This window comes from Barbatula barbatula (assembly GCF_947034865.1).
Source record: "Barbatula barbatula genome assembly, chromosome: 6".
NCBI lineage: Eukaryota > Metazoa > Chordata > Actinopteri > Cypriniformes > Nemacheilidae > Barbatula > Barbatula barbatula.
The window spans coordinates 20,136,561-20,163,258 of record NC_136765.1 but is presented as its reverse complement, the minus strand read 5'-3'; the positions used below and the strand labels follow the sequence as shown (position 1 = coordinate 20,163,258).

Sequence of the window (26,698 nt, the reverse complement as noted above, 5' to 3'; positions counted from 1 at the left end):
ATGTCTGCATTAATCATTATTTCTGTGACCCCACCTGATCCAGGTGGTAAAGGACACGAGTGATGGTCAAAACCCTTTCAACACTGACCGGATCTGCCATGTTTTCACACAGATCCTGATAAAAAAAGAAAAACGTGTGAGGCGAGATGTCTCGAATATCCGTTTCACAGGACATTATCAGCACATTCACAGGCTGTCTACTGGCTCACCTGTTGCATGCTGTTTCGAATATACTCCCTGACCTCATCCTCTGTGTCTCTCTAGAAACACATTCATGTTTCAGGTAAATTAATTATAATATTTGTCAAGATTAGAAATGCATTGATCTTAACATTGTTACTGATCAGTATGAACAGCAGCCATACCTGTGAGAAGCGGCTTTTGGCCAGGGCGACTAGGCCCTGATCGTCATGGCAACATCCATTCAGGGCAACCGAGAGCAGTTTTTTCGGCGCCGCCACAATGAGAGAGGTGTGTGCCGAATATCGATCGCCCTTCCTCTTTACCTTCCCCCTCTCCTGCTCACACACACCTCCCTTTTTGGAAAAATCGTAGAGTTTCATTTTGATATTATTGAACAGCATTTTTGGGTTGAATCAAGACCTGTTTATAAAAGTCCATGTGTGCTTCTAGGTTTACAGGCCAAAGATCAGTTTATTTTCATAGCAAAGAGTGTTAAATGAGGGGAAATTAAACTTGGCTGGGATTAAGAGGAACTAAAGAAGGCAAGAGGTGACACAGGGAATTAATGAAAGGAACATTTTAAAAGCAAATAATCTTGTATTAGACAGATGAAATGAGACCTTATCCATGCGAGTTTTGCTGCCGTTCATCAAAAATGTCATGTTGTTAATTTCATTTTGAACAACGAAGTTCTGTTCCTCCCATTTGAAATTCTAAAAAAAAAAAAAAAAAACATTTTTAGAAAGAGTTTTAAAGTAGGGCTGTCAAACAATTCATTACGATTAATCGCATCTAGAATAAAAGTTTTAGTTTTTTTTTGTTTGTGCACTGTGCATGATAATTTTGTATTTCTAAACACATACATGCATATATTAAACAAAGTTTCTATTGATTTTAAATAATTGTCTATAAATAAATACACGTACATTTTTCGTAAATAAATGTATGAGTGTGTGTATACGTTTAAAAGTACAAAATAAATATGCACATGCACACAGACATAGGCTATATTATGTCAACACAATCTTTTATTCTGGATATGATTAATCATGATTAATCGTTTGACAGCCCTATTTTTAAGTAAAAAATCAAACTTTATTTTGAAAGAGTATTTTTAATGATACACCCTTAAGTGGTATATATCAGATATATCAGACACCAAAGTGACTTACAATCTGTACATTTGTTTCTTTTAAATATGTGTGTTTTACTTTCAGGGAGAAAATCCCTGACTTTTGTGTAGCTAATGCAATGGTCTAACAGTTAAGCTACAGGAACACGGTATGATGTGTGAGGGTGCTCACATGAGATTTAGCCCAGAAAAAGAAGACTTCAGCTACAAGGCAGAAAAGCTTCTCAGCATCTGCGTTCACCTCTTTCAGCCATCTCATTCTGGACACCAGAAATTCACCAATCAGACCAGAATGAATTGAAAACATCAGTTGGCAGTAATATGATGAACACATCCTACAATAGCTCACAAGCTAAGTTTCTCACCTGTGGAGGTCAATAAATGGAATGAGTAAAGGGTAAAAGGCGTATATATCTTGCACCAACACTGTAAACCTTTCCTGGATGTCTAACTCTTGCTCCGAGACATCAACGCGTCCCTCTGTCTTTAAATGCTCCTCCTCCAGAAGCACTGACTCCGCCCTCTTCCTCAGCTTTTCCATCAGAGGTAGGAAGTGACTCTTTAAAAGGTGTTCGTCTGCCTTGCTGATGATTGGTTGGCCAAACACTTAAAAAATATATACATGCTTTGTAATTTGGTTATGTACTTTCCAAAATTATAATCTGTGCCTATTTTACCTGCAAGACGTTTCATCCAAGCACTATCTGCCGTCCCGAGGTGGGCGTTGATAATGCAAAGGATGTGACCCAGTAGGGCATTACAGTGTTGCGAGGTGACTAAAGAATAGTAGCCGTCCTCAGATGAATGGTTTTCAGCCTCTACCCATCGAGAAATATAGCTACACAATAGAGGAAGTGTTATCTCTGTAACTCTTGTTAAAAGGGCGTGGCGAGCAGCTGGCCCCGCCCCTGCCAGCTCTTCAACCTCTGAGAAAGCTTCCTGCAAAGAGGGAAGGAGCCTACAGGCTCTCTCGGCTAAAAAAAACATGCAAACATTAATAAGCATGTATGGTGGCAGAGATATGTAAATATGCACACTTTTTTTTGCTTTTACCGTCATTTTCTTCATTAGTCGTAATGTCAGAGATGGAACGGAGGTCATCCAATTCCAGGAAACACACGGGAAACGCTGCAGATAATGCAGCCAGACACTCCCCAAGGACAGACCTCTGCCTATTTCAACAAAAATAAAGACTGATTGACAGATGAACCGCAAGTCTAGACATGAGGTAATATCCAGGGTGTGCAAATGCTTCATGAACGCCAGACTGAGCAGTCAAAAGTTAAAATTTTTATATAACCAGATAATTATATCAAGTAAATAAAATACAACACAATTGTAATTAATATTAATAATACAACATAAGACAACATATTTGAATATTACCTCTCAATGAAGGTACCATTAGAGGTGCCAAGAATGTAGAGACAACTGAGGATCCTGTAACAATAGATCTGCACTCCATCCACTAAAAAAATAATAAAACAACTTGTAACTATAAAACTCATCTATAAACACAGAAGAGTGCACAAAAAGCACATAAAGGCACATTCAGTGGAGAGATTTACTCTCAGTTTTGCAATTAATCCCACAAGAATGGAAAAACAAATCTTCATCTTCTTTCATCTAGTACAGTTTTATGTGAGCACTCTATTCATGAGGGTCATGTAAATACAAAAGCCACGATTCAGCCCAATCGCATGTAAGATTTATTCATAAAACAGCACAACTGGAAAAGATAAATAAATGAGCGGTGAACGCTTTTCTAACAAAATGGCAGAAACATACGGGTATGAATGATTCAGCGAATGATGTTCACAACCTTGCCGCACCGCAGACTCTTATCTCAGCAGGGCCCGCAGCAGTCGTGCGAACTGACGCAGACAGACTTCGACGGCTGACTCGTGAGGATGGTTGTTTATAGAAGTATACAAGGTCGAAAAGAAAATTCTTGGACCAAAATATATGTGAAGGAATACCAAATGCTGTTTTGCTTCTCAGGAAACCTCTTGTTCAAAGTGAATGCTCTCACGTTTGATTACTTTGGATTTCTGATGGATACTTTCGGCTATACCCAGTAAGTAAAAGGCCTTTTCGAGTATAGTCCATTTACAATTGTGGACAGTTTTAACATTGTACTCCACCAAAGCCAGGTGCACAACATAAAAAGTGGTCAACCACGGGTCTCAATGCACCGTTTCCTGTGCAGACAGGAAGGGACTGGCAAAACAGAAGCAAGTGGAAAGGAAAGTAATTTGCTCAACCTAACACAGTTCCGAATATTATTCCACTGCTTTACCACAATCTCTATTTACAGTCCAGTACATTCATCTTATCACACACACATCTATTCATTATTCATTCAATTTGCTGCTGCTTTCTTTAATGTATTTCTTCTGCCTTCCACCCGATCAACTCACCGATCAGTCCTCCTTCACGCCGCCTGTGAAAGTCGTGCTGGAAGAGAGCGGTCAGCACTGGGATGAGGGTGCTGGTGGTGTATTTTACGACCTCGCTGGCCATCATCCTCTGGGCTCGGATTAGCCCGTACTCATCCTGGGTCACAGTTTCCACCGTTGCCTCTAGATCCTCTGCCGCTGCTTCGAAAAACGACCACAGTGACATCCTGACGGATTCGCTAGTGGTTTTCATTGTCATCCTAGAAACAAGCAACCAACTCAGGAGCCAAAACAACGCATGGGGGCTTATTTGTGTCAACAAAATAGAAAACATTTAGAAAAAATCATATTGAATAAAAAAATATGTATATTGAATAAAAAATATAAAAATATATGATTTGTTATTACATAAATACTTTATACTTAACTGATAACTCATCAGTTACTGATATTTGAATAATGAATAATTCTATAATGTATAGACAAGATTAAAACATCTCAATTAATAACTAGACCACACACTTATGGTAAAGGGCATGAAGTAAATTGTATGAATTGTTAGATCAGTGAACCAAACAGACTGTTTGGCGTTAACTACCTGCTGTCCAGGGACTGCGCCAGGATTTGTAGGCAGCTTACAACGGCAAGGGCATCATTTCCTAAGAGCAAGCATGGCATTGCGCTCAGTGTAATCCAGATAAAGCAGTAGCCTCTGATTTATGTTTTCCAAGGAGGCCGGGTAAATAAAATTAATGAGGTATGTGAGCATTCACCTCAGCAACACAAGACGGGGCTGAGTGAACAATAGCAGTGAACCATTCAGAGACTGCGGCATCTGAATATAAAGAAGTGCCTTGAAATGAAAAGTGTTCTTACCAAAATAATCTGAACCAGTTTTTCAGTCTAATTAGAAAATAGAAACAAAGGAAGTGAGGGAAGGTGAAAAGGTGAGATGAGTTCAGAATTAGAAGTATGCTGTAGAAGTATCGTTCATTGCTGTTCATGTTAGCTAATGCACTAACTAATGTTAAAACATACAAGGAAAGAAGGGAGAAAGGAAGGAAAGAAGGAAAGAAAATATCCACACCAACCCTTACCAAACAGAGCGATTCTGCGTCTGGCTAGAGATCCAAGTTTACAGAATAAACTAGAGAATAAAAGGAGACAGAATGTAAGAGAGATGAAATGAGGGTAATGGATGGAAAATGCCAAGATGGATGGAACAGAAAATAAACAATGACAGAGTAGCAAAGGTGAACATGGAAACAAAGTCAATCTGTCATACATGTACTCTGCAGCTGTTACTGGGGGTTGTGAATCAAGAAAATAATTTGGCTCTGAAAAACAACAATCTCATGATTTTTGGTTCCATTAATGTTTCTTGTACTGTATGTCTGCAGAAAGAACACGAAAATACACTGTGTTTCCTGCACTGTTACTGTATTTACAGTAATGCACAAAGACACAAATACATTTTTTGGGATCCGTTATTGAATTAAAATCTCCCTGAAGTCATTTCTTTGGTCATATTCAATCCAATATAAGACCTGTGCATTACCTAAATTGACCTTCAAGTTCAATTGAAACAAATAAATTAAAATAAAATAATCCTTATAATGAAATAATGTAGGAACCTGAACTGTAGATTCACAATCATTACAAGAATCATTATTTTCCTTAGAATTCGCTCTCTCAGTACCTGGTGACCATCTCTTTTTCTTTGTGCGAGGCCTGGCAACTGTCTTTCAGAGAAGACATGACAGTGGAGAAGTAGACATAGTGATTTTTGAAGTATTGATCTACCAGTGGTAATACAATCTGGAAGAGAAAGAAGAAAATATTTGCAAACCAAGAAAAAATGCTCCATTAAGATAATACAGCCAGGAGTTTCAGATTTTTTGTGCACATTAATGAGATTGATGGTTGTGAGGAGGTCAGGGAACTGCTGACCACATTTATTGATCTTCGTGAAGGAATGAAAGCCTTTTAACTGGCCGGCAGAATATCATCTGAGAACAGGTGCAGATACCATCACGCAAAGCGAGACATGACATGTAATCGATGACGAGACTGGCAGTAACATGACCGGTGATTTTATATATAGACAAACACCAAATACCATTATTATCTGCACGTACGCAGATCATCTCTTAATACAAGCTGAGACTTTTGTTAAACACACATAATACGTTAGACAGGGCCTAATGGACAAAATACACATTTGCTGTGTGCTAAAGCTGCAAAAGGCACTTTATGGGGTCTGGAGATTAAATAAGGCAGTTATTTAAGCAAGCTTTTCATCTGCAAGGCTGAGATTTATTTTCATTGCTTTTAACAGAACGTTTTGATCCAAATGTCTGGAATGTGGAGGATGTCTGACCTTAATGAAGAAAATTAGTTCTCCGTGGGATATTTTCTCAGTCCTGTTAATCTGCCCTCGGGCCTGTGCAACATCTAGAAAATATAAAACGTGACATGCACAGGTTCCATTAGGAGAAAGTATGTTTTATATTGCATTTCGTAAAAGAAAGTCATATGGGCTAGCAAAGGTGATCTGTTTTACATCCCTTGCAGATTCCAATCTTTTAAAATTAGGGCTGTAACAATATCAGAATCTCACCGTACGATAATACCTTGCTATAAAATCCACGGTTTGATATTTATTGCATTCTTTAAAATTACAAATGATGACTTGGAAACGTGCCATAAGAATCCTCTTTTTTATCCTCTAATCATGTTGCTTAGAGGTATGAGTTATAGAATGAGATAGGTAAAATGACCTAAAAATCCCTTAAAATAAAATAAAATAATTGCACCAGATGGACCTTGCCAAAGGTAACATTTATAATTGTCTATAACATTCTCTATTAGGCCTGGAAGATGTGACCATGATAATATTGAGACAATTGTGCTATCACAATAACAAGATATCTATAATATTGTTACATCCCTATTCAAAATTATTAATTTATTATGATATTCATTTATTATAATTTATATATTTTTTATTATTAGGAGTAGTAGTAGTAGTAGCATTCGTATTAATATTATTAATATGAATAATACTTATTATTTTTATATCATATTAATTATAAAACTATCTTTATTATAACATAATAATAGTTGTTATGTATGCCCTGGTGGTGGAACAGGGCATATATGCTGAGCTGAGCTTTCCTGTAGCTCAGTGGTATACGCATTGCGTTAACAACGCAAGGTTGTGGGTTCGATCCTAGTGGAATTCAGATATAAAATGTACGGGGTAATGCTATTTAAATTGCTTTGGATAAAATGTAATAAAATGTATTCCTAAATGTAATGTAAATATGTCTAACCCAATTCCAGCAAACGCTGCTGGGCTTGCTCCGTGAGACACAGGGCTTGCTGGAGCAGACCATAAGTAAAGCGGCTTGCGATCACCGGAGAGTCAACATCTGCCACCTTTCTGCTCCTGTGGGGTGAGAATCCAGTCAATGAAAGTAAAATGGCCACTTCAAAAGCATTGTGTTCATTCAAATTTTCAGCATCAAAGAGTCCTCACCTCCTCACCAAGAACCCATTGATGTGGAAGAACTTGAGAACATCTTGAGCTTTGTCTCTGAGTCGCCTCTTGTCATTCACGCTCAGAGCATCGTAAGGCACGAGCAGGGGGTGACTGCCTCCTCCTGGAGAAAGAGATTCACTGTTTTACTTGTGCCAGTTTGTCTTTGAGACAACCAGGAGTTTTAAAAGTGTTGTGAAAGAAAAAAATTCATTGGATTTAATTACTTTTGTGCTTTTGTTCTATTTTATCATTAGATTCTCTGCAATTCTTGATTGCAATACTTTCTTTTATAATAACTGTTTAACTGTATACAGAATTTAAAGGGGCCATGCAACGGTGTTTCATGCATTCTTACTTATTTACTTTGTTAAACATGCTGGCTTCTAAGAAATAAAGGGTCTATACTTTTTATGGTAGGTTTATTAGAGACAGAATATAAAATATAAAAATATAAAGGTTATAACTTGCTTTGCATTTCAGTCAACAGGAAACTGAACACCCATGCTATGTATACGTCTCACATACTGTACCACTCACAGTCTCTTTCAGTTTCTTTCAAAAAATGTCCATTAAATGTTAGTATACAGCCACAAAATAAACAATTTGATTATTTTGAAATTAACAATTCCAATGTTTCATTTATTCAGCATTTCTAGATGTATTGTGGCCAAACCAGTCCAGTGTCTGTTGAACTTTAACAAAATCCAACCTCAGGAGTGACAAAGTCACAACAGCAATGTGAAAGACAGACAGAATGACAAGACACGTGATAACTGTGATAAAAATTAAGGTTTCCACATAAACAAAAAAAGATATATAATTGGACTTAATACATAGACAAATATTATTGTTGTATTGTTTAAAAGTAAATATGAATTTGTTTACTTTGCAGTATTCCTGTTTCTCCAGTTTTCACTTTCTCCAAATAAATGCTTAGAAACAATATTTTTATTTAAAATTTGGGAGAAATATTGTTTTTAAATTGTAGTTCACAGATAATCATTTTACCTAAACACATACCAATAAATAGTAAATTCACAAAGACTGAAAATGGTCTTTGAAATGGTCTCTTAATTTTATCCGCGAAGGTATATACAGGTATAAACTGATGAAATTTACAGCATCAGATCAATTAACACACACCTTTATTCTCCAGTTCCTGCAGTTTCTTGACAGCCCAGATGTGATGATAATTCTCAGCCAGCTGCTCTGCCATGACCTTCAACAAGGCAAAATGGTGTTTATTATTATTTTTAATTTTGTTAATGTAGACAGCTGGTTGGCTGTTTATATATGAGGTCATTTCTAAAATGACTTCCTATTATGTTCTATGATGTTGTTAAAGTCGACAAGCACTTTAAATACTTTTTATTGATTCAATATTCGCAAAACCCAATGACAAACATCGAAGGTGACTAATAATAATGATTTATTATTCATGAACGTCACAAACTATAGTGACACAAGGTTTTAGAAGGACAGCAGTGATATAATTGTTTCCAATTGGGACAAAAATAAAACAATACAATGTAAGAGGTTACATTCAGGTTGAACTTACATACTGATCCCAGGTCAGGGTGACACTGCTGGTGTCCACAGGCTTAGGACTGAATGTAGAGGCTCCTTCAAAACACAACTATTTGGAGATAAAACACATGTTCTCATTAGAAAAAAAACTATTTGGAGATAAAACACATGTAGAATAAAGGTCAAATTTAACGTCCATTTTAAAAGCATCTGTCTTGTACCTGACCAGATTGTGAGATTCTCCTTGCGGGGCTGTGATACCCTTGCGTCTCTCCCTCTTTAGTTCTTTCAATTGTGCAGCCTAAGACCAACATGCATTTCACCGTCTCCTTAATGGCGCTTCTATAACCTTCTTTATCCTAAATGACAGATCAACCTCAAAACGTCAGCCAAGATTGGATGTTCTTTAGAAAAGTGCTGTGAAAAAGAAAATTAAAAGATCATTATGATGTGTGAGAAGGAGGGTTAGTTACCTTCTCAGATAGAGCTCTGTAAGGTTTCAGGAGTGGGTGAACTTTAGAGGTCTCTGAAAGTTGCTCTCCATGGACCCAACCATTAGCAAACTGGTTAAAAAATGACACAAATGGCATTAAAACCACAGAACTTTATGTACGTTATTGAATAAAGAAAAGTCATAAACTAAATAAGCAATGTACTTTGTCCAGTGACCATCTCTCGTGTGTGTGTTCTGCATATTTGTTCACCACAAACTCGAGCCCGTCTTGGATAGTCACACTATTAACAAATGCAAAAACTGTTTCATTAACCAAATAAGTAAACAGCATAAATGTATTCCCCAACATAAAATAAATGAACCTCTCAAGTGATAAAACATTCTGATTTCTTAAAAGGACAAAAAATTCTGTCTTCATTCACCCACCATCAAATTGTTCCTAATCTATATGAATTTCTTTGTTTTCGATTTTTGGACGAATGCTTCTAACCAACGTCTTTGGCCACCATGGATTATCATAGAAAATACAATTACAATGGTAGTCAAAAGTGCCCCAGAACTGTTTGCTTTCCTTCAAAATATCTTCTTCAACAGATTGCCCTACTATGATACTCAATGGTGGAAAATGTATACAGATTTGGAACAGCTAATGGTTGAGTAAATGAAGAACGGTTCCTTTAATGTCCTTTAACCACATCAACACACTTTGATGTCTCCAAGGGCTGAGGACAAAACCGTCTCTCTGTATCCATCACCAAGTGTCTCTCGTGCCCCCCCGTGCAGCTCGGGTCAAGATGGTCAGGAGGGATCGCGCCAGCAAGCGCACTGAGACTACCAAGAGCCAGCTTGAACAGGTCTCCATCGTAAGACTGTGAATAAAAAACATTTTTACAAGGACTCTTAATGTAACAGGTTCTTAAAGAGATATACACTATAGTTTAATATGACTGCCTAATGCATAAAATGCATATGGTAAATACCTGCCTCAGGAGTAATTAATCATATGTGGCCTGTTATGTCACAGTATTGTTTAATGTGGGCTTCTACAGTATGCAATGACGCTCACGGCCCATCTGTTTCTCACCTTTGTAGCAAGAGCACTAAAAATACCCCAAAACAGCCTTCTAGTCAAACAGAGCTCTTCTTCGGAAGCACAAACAAATCCACCAGAACCTCCATTTTGACAATAATAGCTCCTGTTCTGTTCGTAGTGACTGCTCAACAGCTGCAAGGGAGAATAACCACAATGATAAATACAGTGAAGAACATCTGTCGTTGATTTTTTAAATCTTTTTTTTAGACCTTTAGTGGCATCTTGGAATTTTCTGACAGCTGAGGAACATCACACACAAGCTTATGCAGCAGGGACTGCAATAAAGAGGGCTTTAGCTTTCTGCGGAAGCAAAGTTATTATAGGTACATTTACACGAAGGCAGTACATTTTTACAACTAGTTGAACATAAATTTACATAAACCAATACTGTAAGCAGTATAGTACCTGAGGATCAGAACACTAGAACTGTATAACATCAGATCTTAAAGGGATAGTTCACCCAAAAATGAAAATTAAATATTTTATTTATTCACCCGCATGTCCTTTCAACCTGTATGACTTTCTTCTGCAGAACACAAAAGAAGATAATTTGAAGAATGTTGGTAACCGAACAACGACGGTACACATTGACTTGCATTGGTTTTGTGGTTATACAATAGAGGTGAATGGGTACCGCCATTGATCGGTTACCAACATTCTTCACAATATCTTCTTTTGTGTTCTGCATAAGAAAGAAAGTCATACAGGTTTGAAATGACAAGAGGGTGAGTAAACGATGACACAATTTTCATTTTTGGATAAACTATCCCTTTAAAGTCAGTCTGAAAAAAGGACAAGACAACCAAAAAAGATTGAATTGAGTTATCAATGTGTTAATATTATTTGCCAAATTTCAAAACATTTTCAATGTATAGTGCGTCGCAGAAAACTCACCCGCACACAGCCAGCAAACAGTCCTGAATAGAATCTCTCTGTGCCTTGGTCAGTCCACTGGCTTTGGAGAGGCTGTACGACCCGTGCAGGAGACCATCGACCGGCACGGTCTTCAGCGATGGAGAATCACACAGCAGAGAGGAGTACTTACTCAGCAGTGGCAGTACGGCAGCACATATGTATCGATTGAGGGCCAGTGCCATATCTGTACCACCCAAACCCGTCTACCAAAAGAAAATGCATTTATAATCTTTATAGGATGCACAAATTCAACAAAGGTTCCTACAACAAATGACACTTCAGCTCAGTGGTAAGAGCCTTGCGTAAACAAAGCAAGGTTGTGGGTTGGATCCCAGGGGATTGCAGATACCTATGTACAAATGTATAGGATAAGACAATGAAAGTCGCTTTTAACAATAATAATTTTTTTTATTATTTGTTTGCAATTTGTTCCTTTTCTCTCTTTGAGATCATCTTCAAAATGTACATGATAACTCCACGTCTGATCTGTGCTCAAAATTTTAAGAGACAGTTAACCTTAAATTGAAATTTTTGTATGTTACATAACATTTTACCTATGCCTTAATTTTGTTGAAGTTGGAATGGACTAAATAACAAATAATTTTTACGAGTAAGAGGTCAAAATTCCGTTATTATATTACAGTTTATTTCAATGTCTCACATTTGGTTTGTTGGGTGGTGGTCACAATAGTTTAAACTTGGAATGTGTTGAGGGAAAACTTCAGTCAGCAGTGCCAATGCAATCTCGCAAATCCTGTGACCAGCTCCGTATTTAGAGACTTGGCACATCATAACTGAAAATTAAGAGCTGTGCCAGGAGGAGGATTTTTGGAAACTAATGACTTACATGTTGGGCTGTTCGTCACACAAAGCTTTGTTTTGGATTTAGAAGAATTGGAATGTAGACCACAACCATTTATTTTCATTGTGTGCAAAATGCAGACAATAAGAGATTTTCCTTTTAGGTTAGTTTTCCTTTAGGTCATGTGTGCGTTCTTACAGTATCCATGTTAACAGCCGCTTGCAGGTCAGGCAGGAAACCACACTCCAGCAGACGAAGCAAGAACTGGTGGTCCAGAACTCCATAAACCCGGTCCAAGAACATAACCATGGCTGCTTTGTGATCCGGACAAAATATCCGAGACATGTCTGGCTCAGTCAATAGCCCGTCTAAGCATAATAATCAGAAAATATTTTCAGCTACCAATTAATCACTTTAAGACTTAAAATACCCAACTACAAACACACGTGTGACAGCAATTCCAAACTAAATTCAACAAGTTTATTTAAAAACTGAGATCAGCCTTTTATAAAATAAAACACAATATTTAATAGTCAAATGCCCTTTAAAAGACAATAAAATTCTCTGGAAAAAGACTGATGTCACATCACAACTGTATAATTAACCAAGGCTCGAAACTTTCACCCATGCCTGTTTCCACAAACACACACACACACCTGCGTTCACATGTGGTAGCTTGAAAGGAATATTGATGACTCCCTCAAGATCGTCCCTGGGAATGAGAGACCTCAAGATTGCCCTGATCCGTATAGCCTCACCTTTCCCCGCTTCTATAAGCTACATACCACACACACACAATAGAGACATCCATTAGTAAACCTTGAAACCTTTAATGAAAACTGGCTGTGCCTTAAAAAGTAGATAAAAACCGATAAGCCGTTTCCAACTCAATCTTTAAAACACATTACTAGGCTTATCTAGCTTTCCCAGCGGGTTTCCCAAACACTTACATACGTCTCAGGGGCACAACGAGCCAACAGATCGATCAGCGCCGAGTAGAAAGCCATTATTGCATGGCCCATGTGAATGACATCATCATCTCCATCATCATCAAGTGTGTCACTAAAAGCATGAAAAACAGGATATATGTAAAATAGTTGTGTGTGTGTGCATGTGGGCGTGTGTGTTAAACACTTGAAATATATACGAAAACACAGAAAGTATAGAGGGTATGCATTGACGTCACTGAACACGACCCCCCCCTCCCCCTTGAGCACCAGGACACGTTTCCCTGAGTGCTAAAACACACAGCAAATCACGTGGTGTTCAAGTAGTAAAGTGACAACACGTCCATACCCTCTATAAATGGAAAGACAAAGGAAGACTATAAGAAAAATCATATACAGAAAAAGGTTATGTATCAAGGGAAAACATAAAAAATATGAGAAAACAAAGGAAATATTAAGAAAAAACATAGAAAATATGAAGGACAACATAGAAAGAAAATGGAAAGTACGAAGGAAATCATATAATTATGAAGGACGACGAGAAAGTGTGAGGGAAAAGCCTTGAAAGTAAGGAAACCGTAGGAACTATAAAAGACAAACAAAAAAGAAAGGAAGGAATGAATAACACATAGAAAGTATAAAGCAAAAACATAAAGTGTTTTTTTTTAAGTGTGAAGAAAAAAACAAAGTATGAAGGAAAAAATGAAGTGTAAAGAAAAAACAAAGTATGAAGGAAAAAATGAAGTGTAAAGAAAAAAACAAAGTATGAAGGAAAAAATGAAAGTATCAAGAATAAACCTAAGACGGAAAAACTAAAACTGTAACACTCACAGTGTTTTTTTGGAACTATGTGTACTAATTCCATCTTGCTGGTCTGAAATTTGTATGGCCTCCTCCATTGTTGCTAGGAGACCATGTCCACCCTCCCCTTGCAGTGCTGGGCCAAAGCACTCGGGCCGGCGAATCAGAAGCCTCACTACAACATAGGCGTTCTCCTCTACGCTCTCACCTTGAAGACAATCAACCAATTGTGAACAACATGAGAATAAAGCGGCTACCAACATTGAGGTTATTCCATACATGATATGTATTGAAATTCAAAATTTTATTGTACCATTACAAAATACCGCAAATCGCAGAAAGTCCAGGTATCGTTCTCCTTCTACAGGATTCCAACCAATGTCTGGGTAGCCTTTAGAGACCAACAAAGCACAGCTATTCAACCCACAGGCTCCTAAATACCGCACCACCTGTACAAACAAACATAACTAAGTCGCACAACTTCCATAATAATAAAACTAGATCTTCACATGTTATGAGGTACATTTTTGTCAGATCATTTTAAATGGTTGCTAGGGAGTAGATATGGAGATGCATGTGGATTTCAGCTGATTTGTATTCAGCTGGTGATCTGCGTGGATGCTGAGCGGTTAGATATTGCTTGGATCCCTCATATAATGGAAGTCGATTTTTTCACCTTTTTATGGTCCACATGGTGAAAATGTTCATAATTTATTTTTCTAGAATACGGTGCGAGATGAGTTATGCTCTAAATGTCAAAGTGCTAATAGGGAGCTTTTAGCTTTGGACATGAAGAGAGATTGTACATGTGTTCACACGTGAAAGAGAGAGAGGGACATTGAGATTTACTTTCTCCAGATCGGGTTCTGTAAGAGCAAGCCCCAGCTGATTGTTGTCCATGACGGAAGCAGCCGCCACATCCAGCGGAGTCGATCCTCTCATTGAAGGACAAGCTGTAAGGAAAATCACATCCACACCCGTCACTTAAATATGTTTGAACGTTATTTACGAGCTTATTCAGACTTGAGGTGGTGTTACATGTAACAGATTAAGTCAGTGTGAATACAATGGGGTCCAAATGGACTTTAATGTGTAATCCTTCCAGAAATAAACCAGCGATTTAAATAAAAAAAAAATATATATATATTTTCCTTTACACATCTGACAGACACTTTTAATAAAATGGAACCCACAATCTTTGTGATCAAAAGAGCTACAGGAACATTTTAAAATATGAAATATTTAAAGTATTTTAAAGTAAATTTGATAAATGACCTAAGATTAATGCAAAATCAACTTTTTTGGGGGGGATCTGAGGTTTTTCATAAATTAATGTTTGAATGGATGCTAAAGAAGACTTTCTGATATTTTCTTTACATTTTAACTTTAAACCGTTATGCTGATTATATCATTTGTAAAGAGAAAAGTGTCATTTGAATTTAATTTACAAAGAAATAAAAGCTTAAGACTTTTGGACCCTACTGTATACTGTAGTTACTGTACATGGCTTTATCTAAATATCATTGGGGTAAACATACCGAGACCGACATTGCTGTTATCCAGCAGGTAGCTGAGATGATCAAACATGGCCTTCTGGTTATGACGACTTATTCGACAGAAGTAACACAAGAAGCGACAACAATGTGCAACCATATTGGGAAACATGATTTCCTTTAAGGAACCAGAAAAGAGTAAAGTTAACCAATGATGTATTCATGGAAATGAATCAAAACACTTTCTACTGAATATATTTTAGTCTACAGTGTATGGTGTCGTTTCATTAATTGATACACAATATGGCCTTTGATGTTACGATTACCTTCGATTCTCTACCACCCAGGACATTCACCATCACCTCCATGACCGTTTCATGCATCCCTAAAGTTTTCATCAGATTAGGGTGCTGATAGAAAACTTTATTGTTCATGATGTCACTACACGAAAGAAAATAAAGGTCTCAGATGGAAAACAAAAACACAAATATTACATCTGGTCATTTGTGTACTGAGCATAGTACTGTAAGATGTCTGAGATATTTATGGTGATTTCATTTGGTGAAACTCAAGTCTCTCACCCTAAGCCTTTAATCATTAGCTCCTCTTCTTCTTTACCCATCCGAGCTTTGAGCAATGAACGGATACGTGCTAGCGCCCACTGGAGGTTGAGAGTGTCCTCCACAGAGTTCTGGCTGATACAATAGGCTTTCTGTAGTGGTTCAGACAGTTGTCCACCCAACCCAGTATACTGTTGATGAAGCAGGTTGAATACAGCACGAACCAAAACTGGATCTTCTATGGTCTTCTCCTGGACCCAGTCTAGCATGGTCTCTGATATCAGTTGCTTCAAAGAGACTAACAAGTATGAGCTCTGTTTTAGTTTAAACTCTGCCGTGTCATTGAAAAAACATGTACAGCTTTACCACTACATGCATGACAAAATGATCCCAATATAATGAAAAATATAATTTTTGAAAACAAAAATGGTGAGTGGAATGAAATGCTTGGATTCTCCTACCAGTTCTGGTCACAATCTCTTCATTTAGACCTGACATTCGCCTCTTGAAATGATTTATTTTATCCACCAGACCTTGGAGGCGATTCCTAACTGGCACGTCACTCTCAGCCGTATCCTTGCAATCATTATCCGTCTCAACTCCTGAATTAAACAAGCCAAAGTATATGTGAATAAATGTTGCAGGTATGCATTTCATGATGGCGGTAAAGTCATGCCATTGGTTGCTTTAAGCATAATGCTTTCTGATTGGCTATCTACCACAGTGATTCTTTAGGTCCTGATGAAATTCCCACAGGAGATCTTGGATCTCTTCAGGGCATGAACATTCTTGACCATCCTCTCGGAAATCCAACATCATTTTGATCTGAGGAGAAAAGCAACAGGTTCTCTTCAAGAACTTCTTTAAAGGGACAGTTTACCCGAAAATCAAAATTCTGCCATCATTTACTTGTTCCAAATCTGTATAATATCTTTGTTCTGATAAACACAGAGAAAGAGATTTCGAAGAATGCTTGTATCCAAACAGATCTTGGCCACCATTGATTATCCATAGTAAAAAAGGAAAAATTACAATGGTGGTCAGAAGTGCCCCAGAACTGTTTGCTTTCCTACATTCTTATAATATCTTCTTCATGTTCAACGGAACAAAGACATTATAAATCATTATATCCTACTATATTAGTCAACGGTGGCCAAGAATGTTTGATTACAAACACTTTTTAGTCTCTTTGAAGCAACTGATATCAGCAGCCATATCCCCCAGTCTTGTAGCCCAAGACTGGTTGCCCGAGGTCCTAAGGATGTTCTTAGATTAAAAGTGAGGGTGTAACCCCGGCATCCTGGCCAAATTCGCCCATTCACCCATATACCAATTGGCTTCATAACTCTGTCTCCTCTCCCCCGATTGAAAGCAAACCTCTCCACCGATATGGTGTATGGTGGATGTTCTGACGCAATATGGCTGCCGTCACATCATCCAGGTGGATGTTGCACATTGGTGGTGGTTGAGGAGATTCCCCCTTCATTTACATTTACATTTATTCATTTTATCCAAAGCGACTTACAAGTAGTTTTTTTGTACAGTGTCACATTTAACAGATTGCTCATGAAGCGTTACACTGAAGCTACGGCGCTGCCATGTTGGTGTGCCAAAACGTTCAATTAAATTCACAGGCGCAATCCAGTCATTTATATATATCAGTGCTCATGACACCTATGAACTCTGACCTGTTCCTGAGGGGGTGAACGAAACTCTTTAGTCTTGCGTGCTGTTAGCGCAGCGGACATGTTAAGGGCATCCATGACCTCCTTGTACCGGAAGCGCTGGTTTTCTTGGAGATGTTCTACGAATTCACCTGAGAATGCCACCACAGCCTCCACTCTGTGACGTACCTGACAGTCACACAAGTATTGAAGGAGGTGGCAAACCTGAGAGAAAAAATTACGAAATTTAAGAAAGGATACCTCCTGTCCGTATATCACCGCAAACCAGAATCAGAAATCAACACGATTTCTAATATGTTATATTAAATCTTGTAGATTTGCCTACTTGTAACTTGACTGCTTCTGGAAGCTTCATGTGAAGAAGACTTTGATGAGAAACGTTACCGTCCCACCCTCCAACCTCCTGTTTCCCTCTTTCACCATCACTTTCGTCTAGTTCATCCATCTCTTCCATTTTGCACATCCCTCTTGTGTAACTGACAGGCAGGATGAGATTAAAACCCTCTTCTAGATCTTTCCCCTGATACACACCCATCAGCAGAAGTGTGTGCAGTAAACCAAGCAGAGGAACCAACAGAAGCTCCACGCTGCCCCCTGCAGGATCCCTCACACGCTGGCCTACTGCCGTCACTGCCTCCTTCAGCATTGCTATGACAGCAGCTTTCAAAACACCCAATGGAAACTCAGGGCTGTCTTGGCACGATTTACTCCACGAAGCTCCTCCCTCATCGCTGTCCATCACACCTGTTCTGTCAGCCTTGATGAAACAAGGTGATGAAAACTGCATTCTCGGCCATAAGGAAGTACTGAGGTCTGTTCCTGGAAATCGTTGCGCTTTTCTGTCGTCTTTGTAGAGCGTAACCGACCGAGAGGTGTCGGTCAAAGGCACGATGTATTCGTGATTCATTGCCTGCCTGGCGCTTGCGTAGGCATCGAGGTGGATACTGATAAGGAGATTGAAGTAACCTGTCCGCAGGTGACCTGGCATTCTAGAACACTGTAAGGCAAACAAGAGTTGTGATTGGTCCACGTGGCTGCAGAGGGCGTGGCTAACATGTGTGTTTCCATGGGCTGAGAGGGCCGAGTAAAGGCGAAGAGTGTGATGGTGGAACTTTAGAAGGTCTTTAAGCTCAGACAGTTCCAAAATGTCCACACACCTGCAAAACAAGATGGTGGTTAGCCTATTATTTTGTCATTTTCTGACATTGATATCTAACAAAGTGACCTCTGACCTGTTGTCCTCAGGGATGTACAAAGTCATGATCTGTTGGATCTGAGTGAAACAAGCTCTCCAGCCATATCTCTCCTCCAGGCGGGTCACCTCCACAGGTGGAGTGTGCTCAGGTACCCGGGTCCACCGCACAGGAGTCAGGTACTGAACACGTAGCCTGGGGGGGCACAGAGGCACTGCATTTCTCCTTTCACTCCGAAAAACACCCGCCGACAGTGGCATCGCATTCTGCAGACAAGAGACAAAACAGAGCTATCATAAAAAATACCAACAAATATATAGACAGGTACAGGGCCAGTATAGAGATAATATAGAGATCACGTTAAGGTTATCTGTCACATGCAAAGCAATACAATGGCAGTGAAATGTTTTATAAGCTACTAATGCATGGTGCTGATAAAGCATCATAATAATGAAAAAAAGCACATCAACATAATAAACATAAAAAAGGCTCAATTCGTACATATGGCAAACAACACAAATTTGCATATTAATGTTAATGTTCAATGACAAGAAAAAAAGATATATAATATTCTTATTGTAAATTTGTAAATATTTGCACATTTATTTTATTGGAATTTTAACAAAATATCAAAACCTGGTAAGACCGATACATTAGTGCACAAGCAACACATCAGCAGCTGGCTTCTAATTCATCTCATTTTTAGATGACAGATACTTCAGTGGCACAGCAGAACAAGCTGATAATGAAAAGTATTTTTTTGCAAGCATTCTTGCCGAGTTGAAAGAAACTTATCTGAGATTTATTTGGTCCTGCCATTGAGAATTAAACTGATGCAATAGGTTTACCTTAATACGACCCAGCTCAAACTGGAAGACACTAGGGGTAGTGGCTTTAGCAAAAACAGCAGGGAAGAGCTTGGTGCCAGGCTCCACCTATAAGCAGAGATATGGTCATTAAACTCATGTAACACAAGTAGCTATAATTAAAAAGATTATGAATAGAAAACAAAATGTACAAATAAAGAGAATTTGTAAGTCAAGTAAAAAAGTACTTTATTCTTTATTGAAAACACACTTTTATATCCGTTACTAATGACAATAATGCTAAAACGGATAGTTCGCCCAAAAATGAAAATGCTGTCATCATTTACTCTAACCCTCATGTCATTCATAACCTGTATGACTATTTTCTTTTCTCAAAACACAAAAGAAGATATTCGGAAAAGTTTTGCTAACCAAACAACTCAAAATGACTGATACAAATATCTTCGTTTGAGTTCTGGACAAAAAATGTATACAGGTTTTGTACAATATATGATGTAAATAAATGATGACAGCATTTACATTTTGGGGTGAACTACCCCTCACATGGCAAAATAAAGGCAGGTAAAAAATACGTGTCAAACTATTAAAACTGCAACAACTCCACTTCAGAGCATGATGGGTACCTGGTAGTATGATCCCAGTTCCTTGCCATTGGCCATGAATGTTAGAAGCCCTGTTGCCGTGTCAACCAGACAGCCAATCTCCAGGTCAGTGCTGCTGCGGCTGTGGGAGAGGCTGCTGCCCTCTGCTGCACATACCATGTAACAGCTACTACGCTTAACACTGAAGAATACGGATGAACAAAACATTATTTCCTACCCTAATTGTTCTTGTCTTTGGGCACCCAAAACATACTATAGGCAATGAATAAAAAATATGCAATACTTATCGCTGATGTTTCATTTAAATTGAGGGAAATGTTAGAAAGTAACACAAATTTAACATTCATGTCTAACCTCTCAAGAACTTTGCCCCATTCATCCCCGAGAGTAACTGTGACGGTGCAAATTCTGTCCGGGTTAAAGGTCACATCATGATGCTGGAAATTTGAAGTCACCCATCCCACCCAGATGTAAGAAGGGTCCTGGCTGTGAGAGATTCTCACGGAGTAGTAATACTGCATTGAAAGAACAACATATTTGTTACAAGACACAACTGGAACCTTTTACTCAAGACTAGTTTTTGAAGGTCAAGGTGTTTGATTTAGTAATCTAATAAAAGGTTTCCTAAAAACGACTATTATCTACTGTAGTGCTGTGGACCAGGCGGTTGTCTTCATCTCTCTCGATAGCCAGAACTTCCTCCAACAGACGTGCTGATGAATGACTAGTGTTTAAGTCCGCTTTCTTCTTCAGAAGAAACCTAAACCCACCATTACACACAAAGACAAAATCATAGAACTTATTTCATTCTCTAGATTTAACCTGAGAGTAAAGTCGGTTTGCTCTATTTCAAACATGTTTTGGTGACTTTCCAAGTAGGATGACTGTACTCACCGCTGTCTAAGTTTGGATGGCTTTTCCTGACTGTGGTCTTTTTGATTGTTAAGTTCATCTCGAGATCCTGTATATTTGTGAGCTTTCATTAGGATCTCAAAATCTGAATCCGCCTCCCCATCCTGTGTCTCTCTGAGATGGGAGCTGACTGCTGCATTGACTTCGCTGGGGCTGGAGAAGACCTGCGCACACTCTATCGGCATGCTCAGACGGTAAAATCCAACGTCAGGCGGACCAGAAAAACTCTGTATGACTTTTAGTCGTGGGGTGTGGTCTACTGATCCATCAAAACGAATCACCTGGGAAAAAATGTAACAATAAATAACAGTTCTCCAAAATCATGAAAAATGATGGACGGAGAAATTGAATCGAAGGCAATGATCTGGAACCTGTACATCGGGATGGTCGTCAGGTACAGGAACGAACAAGGGATCTATCCAGCTCATCCACAGAGGAAGATCTTTGCTCATATTCAGACCAAAGGGCTGGTATCCTTCTTGTAGGCCACACACACTGAAGTATCTCAGCGAGTTAACCTGATGGCCCAAATTTAGACCGCCCACCTGGTTGACCCCTATGCTACAAACAGGGAGGAATCCTACAACAAATAGACAAAGAACATTAGCACGAATACAAAAGATAATACAAGATCTTATAATGAATAAAAAAAAGTAATGGGAATCTCACCATCAGTCTTATTGAAGTGTTTTGCAACCAGTTCTGAACCACAAGAATTTAGTAGTAGCTCTCCATTGAGAGTGATCATCATAGTGCATCTTGTCAAGTCCAACAAACAACCAATCACAGCACCCTTCTTCCAGAATCCACCCAATCGCTCAGCACCACCATGCCGCCACTGACCCTACATATAGAAACAGATTGTAAGAATCTTACACCAACAGCAAAAGCACATCAGAAAGAAATGTATCTTAATATTTTTAAGCTTTGTGTTTAAAAAGGCTGGACATTAGAAATGATACCTTACCTTAAAGCCATCAAAAACAAAAGCCTGATCATCCGACCCAAGATCCACATCTGGTTTACATCCAGGTCGTGCCCAGCCCACTCTCATCTCTCCATCAGTTACGGCCTCAACCTCAAAGTACCATTTCCCACAATGTACCGCAAAGTCCTTCTCCACGCGGAAAATATGAAATCTCTCCACATTCACAGATTTGATGTTGCTTTTTGAAGCTATGGCATGATGTGGGATGACACAAAATGACTTGATGCAGCAAATATGACATCATCAGCTTTCTGAATTATTTAATTGACAGATTTTCATTTTTTGCAGAAATGACAACATCTAGTAGAGAAAGGGAGTTTAAACCCACCATATTCTTGCTCCAGTGGTTCCACAGTATATCCAAATCCAAGCAGGGTACCAAGTGCGTCCCTCATGGCCCCTCTAACATCCTGCTTGCTCTTTTTATCCAACAGGGAGAAAGGAACCAACTGTGTACTTCTCTTACACTTCACATCCTGAAATATAAATATACAGTATAATATACCAAATATTGTGTTTGTAAATACTGTCAGACACAATTCTGCTCATCAAACATACATGTCTAAAAGAATAATATAAAGAAACATACAGCTATCCAGATATGTATGCTGACACACTATATTTTATACATTTCATTAAACATGGGTGGAAATAAAGATGTAAAGGAAAATGTAATATAACATTTGAATTCATGTTTATGCATTTTCACCGGTTTTTAGTTTCAAGTAATGAACCTGAATTCACGTACAAAAAAACAAAAGTAAGATATTATTAAATAATAATTTAGATATTTTATATTTCAAAGTATTCCCTAAGATCTAGTTCTGATAAAAAAAAGATGTGTGCTGTGTTGTTAATTTGCACCTGCTGCGGTCCATAGCTCCAGCCCTGTCTGATCAGATCTCTTGCCCAGATGTTGTGTTCATTCTCAGCCAGCTTATCCACTAGCTCTTCCTGAGCAGCTGTTAGAACAACTTGAGACTGATCCACAGGTGCTAGTTTATAACCATTCCATAGCTCATACCTGAACAGGAATGTATTTACGATTAATTTAGCAGTCAGTTTTCACCACCGTAATAAACTGCAAAAATATGAGTGATATACTTATTTGAAAGTCGGACATATTTCACATTCTCTTCAGTGTAATCGTCAGATAGTCCAATGTGGACACCAAGAGCAAGAATTGTGCTTCAAAACAAAAAGAATAGAATTAATTTGTAATTTTTGTATCATTAAGGCGGCGGTAACATGCAATTTCACGCATTCTGACTTCTTTACACTGTTAAACGTGCTGGTTTCTCCACAAAGGTTCGTAGAGGTTTTGGATTTTTTTTTCGAAGATTGATTCCTGTTTCGTAACAAGCGTTCTTTTGGACAATTGTTCCTGAAAATGACACCCACGCATCATCCATCGAGCGAAAGAGCACGCATGAGAGAAAGAGCATACCCACGGGTCAATGGCGCTTCACTCAGCTGACGGAAGTTTAGCTGTGTTTGTAACTGCCTTTCGGCGATGAATGTTATATAAATGGTGGATATAACTCTGGATTTGGAGATCGTTGAAAACTGAAAGATGCCGTGGTCCCAGCACGAAAAGATGGCGGACATGAACCACACGCGGTAAGTCAAACTAAGTCATATGTCTGTGTTTTGTTGGCAATCGGCATGTACATGCATAATGTAAACAACACAAACTTATAGTGAATCAAGGCATTGATGTATTGTGTGCTCGTGCCGTAGTCCCCCCCAGGCGCTCGTCTTTTTCTGGAAATAATCGTACAATTGTATCTGTCTTTTATACATTTATTCAAACTAAATACTGTTTGAAGATATGAAGTATGCAATACTACTGTACAGGTACTGAAGATTAATATGAGATTTGCAGAAACTGCGTGTGTTAGCTCATTTTTAACATACCTGAGAATGTCCTCAGATGACTGAAGATTGTGAATTCTTTCCTGGTCTGGAATTTTAAAAAACTCAACTAGGCACGGATGTACTTTTTTGCACTCATCTTTGACCTTGGATAAAAAACAATTTCAACAAACCAAATAATGTTAAGAAGTAGCTGAATGGATGTTACTCAGAAAGAACGTGACTCACGGGTCCATAGGTCCAGCCCTGCTCTATTCTGTCAATGAGCCAGAGTTCATGAAGGTTTTCAGCTAACCTCTCTCTGATCTGCTCCATCTGTGGAGGATATTCAACCTGGCAGGACACAGAAAAAGGCTCAGAACTACCAGTTTAAATTCTGTAAGGTAAAGGTTATAACATTAGGTACCTGGCTGGTATCCACTGGCATGGGAGTAAAAGTCACCGGTGTGACAGGTAGAACAGGCCCTAAAAGGTTACGCTGGCTTTCAGTATAACTTTGGGTGACTTCATGGTACAATTCCAATCTACAGCGTGTTTTAGGGAGGAGAGCTTCTGCACATGGAGAGAATCCGGCAGGAGGCAGAAACTTAAACTCGCCCTGTCGCCTTCCAAACACCATACGAACCCTGATGGAACAAACAAACATAGAAGCCTAATAAAGTTTCTGTGTGTATATTGAAGCGGCATCTAGGGGTAATGTTGTGAATTGCAACCAACGCCTCACGCCACCGTGAGACCGTCTGTAGAGCAGTTTGTCTGTGATGAAAAAACGGTTTAATTCAACTCACTGTACTCCACTTGAGAAGCTGACTACAGGAAACAGAAGACCATCTATACTGAAGTTTTCCAGCATGCCCTGAACTGGTTGCCCATTGACCCGGAAGGAGATGCACGTCGCACTGAGGTCAATGCAGCAACTTACAACATCATCCTCTCTTAGCAAATGCTGATTGGGTGAGCTGACTCTTCGACCCACATTTCCTATTGAAGAAAACAACAGCATTTACAGGTAACAAATTCTCAAACACTCATATGAGCACATTGTGTTGTAATTCTGTTATTGCTCAGTTCAGTTTCATCTAACCTGTCCACAGGTGAAGGCCATCAAAGCCGTAGGAACACAGGTCATCTCCAACACCATTTGACCCCCAGCCGTGACCCCCTGTGGGGGAGGGACAGTAGCCCTCAGTACTGGCCCAACCCACTCGCAGGTGAGTTGGCTCAGCTGTAGCAAAAGGCTCTGCCTTCTCGACTACCACCTCATAATACCACTTCCTGTACTGGGCGCAGTCATCACTTGCACACAGGAAGATGTTTGGACGTACACTAAACAAAAACAAGGATTTTGATTTTTTTTCTGTAATCGACTTATAATATTAAGACAAACTTCAAAAAATGTTAATGAGTTAATTTGGAGTTGTTGGGTTACCTGATAACTTTGTTAACTAGTTTTGTCTGTAGAAGCAGGTCTCTGTCTGACAGCAGTGTGTCACAGATTAAATGCTGGTTAGAGCGGACGGCCATGCCATGACACACACAGAGCGAACACAACACATCCAGGATCTGTAAATACAAACATACACAACCATGTCAAAAGCAGCAAATATTGAACTATGGTCATTATAGCCCAAAAACAAACACAACATACCTTATGGTTCCTTCCGTGTTTATCCAGAAGTGAAATGATAGATTTAATGTGCTCTTCTTTAATAACATTCAAAGCTTCAGGACTTTCTACTAGGACACAATGTAACACCTCCAAAATTCCTAGAGAAGAGAGAAGGGAATAATACAAGTCCAACAATCAAAATAGTCTAATTCAAGTAATGGAAATAAATTTTGTGAGACATCTACTGTACCAGCGGAAGCCTCCAGTTTCTCAAGTCTCCTAACTTGCCAGTCCAGAGAGCCAGAAAATTGGGCACAATTTTTCCGATTACCCCTAATCATTGAAGCTATAGAAAGAATAGAATAAAGTATATTTTGTACAATAAAATGCAAGCATTGCTATACATTTCTATTTTAACAACTTATGTAATACCTAACAGCACATAAAAATTGTTCAAGACTATTTCCCATAATTCTCCTGCATCTTTCCCAGCAGCTTCTGCAAAATGGACGGCACTGTTGTAGGAATGCATGTGATCAATGCAGTCCAGAACCAGTGAGATTATACCCTGAGAAAGACCATAAAAAAGACAGACAGAGCAAAAGTGAGAAAGAAAATCAGACGTTATAGCAAACTGTCATTTCTGTTTATTTGTTTGTCGTTATATTACCTCATCTTGGAAGTGGTTTTGTCTGTTCTTCAGTGCTCGAATATCTCCCTGTCTGACCTCATGACCCTTCCCCTTTTCAGGTGACTGAAAATAACCAATCAAATCCTGGAGGGTCAGACAGACCCTCTCAATAGGAAGATCCAACTTAGGGATGTTTTCTTTCTGGCTGACATCATCTAGTCCCCTTCATAAAGATACAATATTATTAAGAAAATCAATCCTGGGCTCATTAAATCCAAAAGTTTACCTCATTCATTTCATTTCATTTATTTTTAACATTTACCTTATGAACTGTGAGAAAAGAAGGGCGGAGCTTCTAATTAAACAAGCAGCATGTGACTCCTCCCTCTGAGAGCGAGAGAGGGTGAGTCCATCATCCATATGACCTTCTGCTTGCAAAACAGCCTGCAGGACCAAAGCATTTCCTTCTTTTGTATTCCCCCCCAAAAAATCTCTTTATAGATCATAATCATAAATACTTAAAAAA

General features: G+C 38.7%; 1 protein-coding gene across 1 annotated transcript in view; it reads right to left on the bottom strand.

Annotated features, from left to right (window-relative positions):
• Window positions 1-26,698, bottom strand: part of ryr2b (ryanodine receptor 2b (cardiac)) — a gene marked incomplete at both ends in the record, with an annotated part of 43,349 nt that overhangs the window by 13,284 nt on the left and 3,367 nt on the right. The window contains 59 exon segments of the mRNA XM_079459361.1: window positions 35-115; window positions 210-260; window positions 366-536; window positions 804-896; window positions 1,488-1,575; window positions 1,681-1,921; window positions 1,993-2,289; window positions 2,369-2,487; window positions 2,702-2,783; window positions 3,736-3,974; window positions 5,414-5,532; window positions 6,095-6,168; window positions 7,050-7,165; window positions 7,256-7,379; window positions 8,402-8,477; window positions 8,817-8,894; window positions 9,007-9,144; window positions 9,259-9,348; window positions 9,442-9,520; window positions 9,945-10,108; window positions 10,324-10,464; window positions 10,542-10,632; window positions 11,227-11,450; window positions 12,248-12,417; window positions 12,706-12,826; window positions 13,000-13,111; window positions 13,828-14,005; window positions 14,111-14,246; window positions 14,647-14,750; window positions 15,336-15,468; window positions 15,617-15,731; window positions 15,872-16,181; window positions 16,312-16,452; window positions 16,570-16,675; window positions 17,539-17,739; window positions 17,861-18,692; window positions 18,768-18,994; window positions 19,577-19,663; window positions 20,179-20,338; window positions 20,512-20,672; window positions 20,803-20,917; window positions 21,052-21,350; window positions 21,447-21,649; window positions 21,739-21,913; window positions 22,037-22,245; window positions 22,386-22,533; window positions 22,922-23,081; window positions 23,162-23,245; window positions 23,975-24,078; window positions 24,161-24,265; window positions 24,339-24,558; window positions 24,721-24,913; window positions 25,017-25,258; window positions 25,362-25,495; window positions 25,581-25,699; window positions 25,792-25,887; window positions 25,974-26,109; window positions 26,212-26,395; window positions 26,495-26,636. Coding sequence (XP_079315487.1) covers window positions 35-115; window positions 210-260; window positions 366-536; window positions 804-896; window positions 1,488-1,575; window positions 1,681-1,921; window positions 1,993-2,289; window positions 2,369-2,487; window positions 2,702-2,783; window positions 3,736-3,974; window positions 5,414-5,532; window positions 6,095-6,168; window positions 7,050-7,165; window positions 7,256-7,379; window positions 8,402-8,477; window positions 8,817-8,894; window positions 9,007-9,144; window positions 9,259-9,348; window positions 9,442-9,520; window positions 9,945-10,108; window positions 10,324-10,464; window positions 10,542-10,632; window positions 11,227-11,450; window positions 12,248-12,417; window positions 12,706-12,826; window positions 13,000-13,111; window positions 13,828-14,005; window positions 14,111-14,246; window positions 14,647-14,750; window positions 15,336-15,468; window positions 15,617-15,731; window positions 15,872-16,181; window positions 16,312-16,452; window positions 16,570-16,675; window positions 17,539-17,739; window positions 17,861-18,692; window positions 18,768-18,994; window positions 19,577-19,663; window positions 20,179-20,338; window positions 20,512-20,672; window positions 20,803-20,917; window positions 21,052-21,350; window positions 21,447-21,649; window positions 21,739-21,913; window positions 22,037-22,245; window positions 22,386-22,533; window positions 22,922-23,081; window positions 23,162-23,245; window positions 23,975-24,078; window positions 24,161-24,265; window positions 24,339-24,558; window positions 24,721-24,913; window positions 25,017-25,258; window positions 25,362-25,495; window positions 25,581-25,699; window positions 25,792-25,887; window positions 25,974-26,109; window positions 26,212-26,395; window positions 26,495-26,636 — 9,338 coding nt within the window.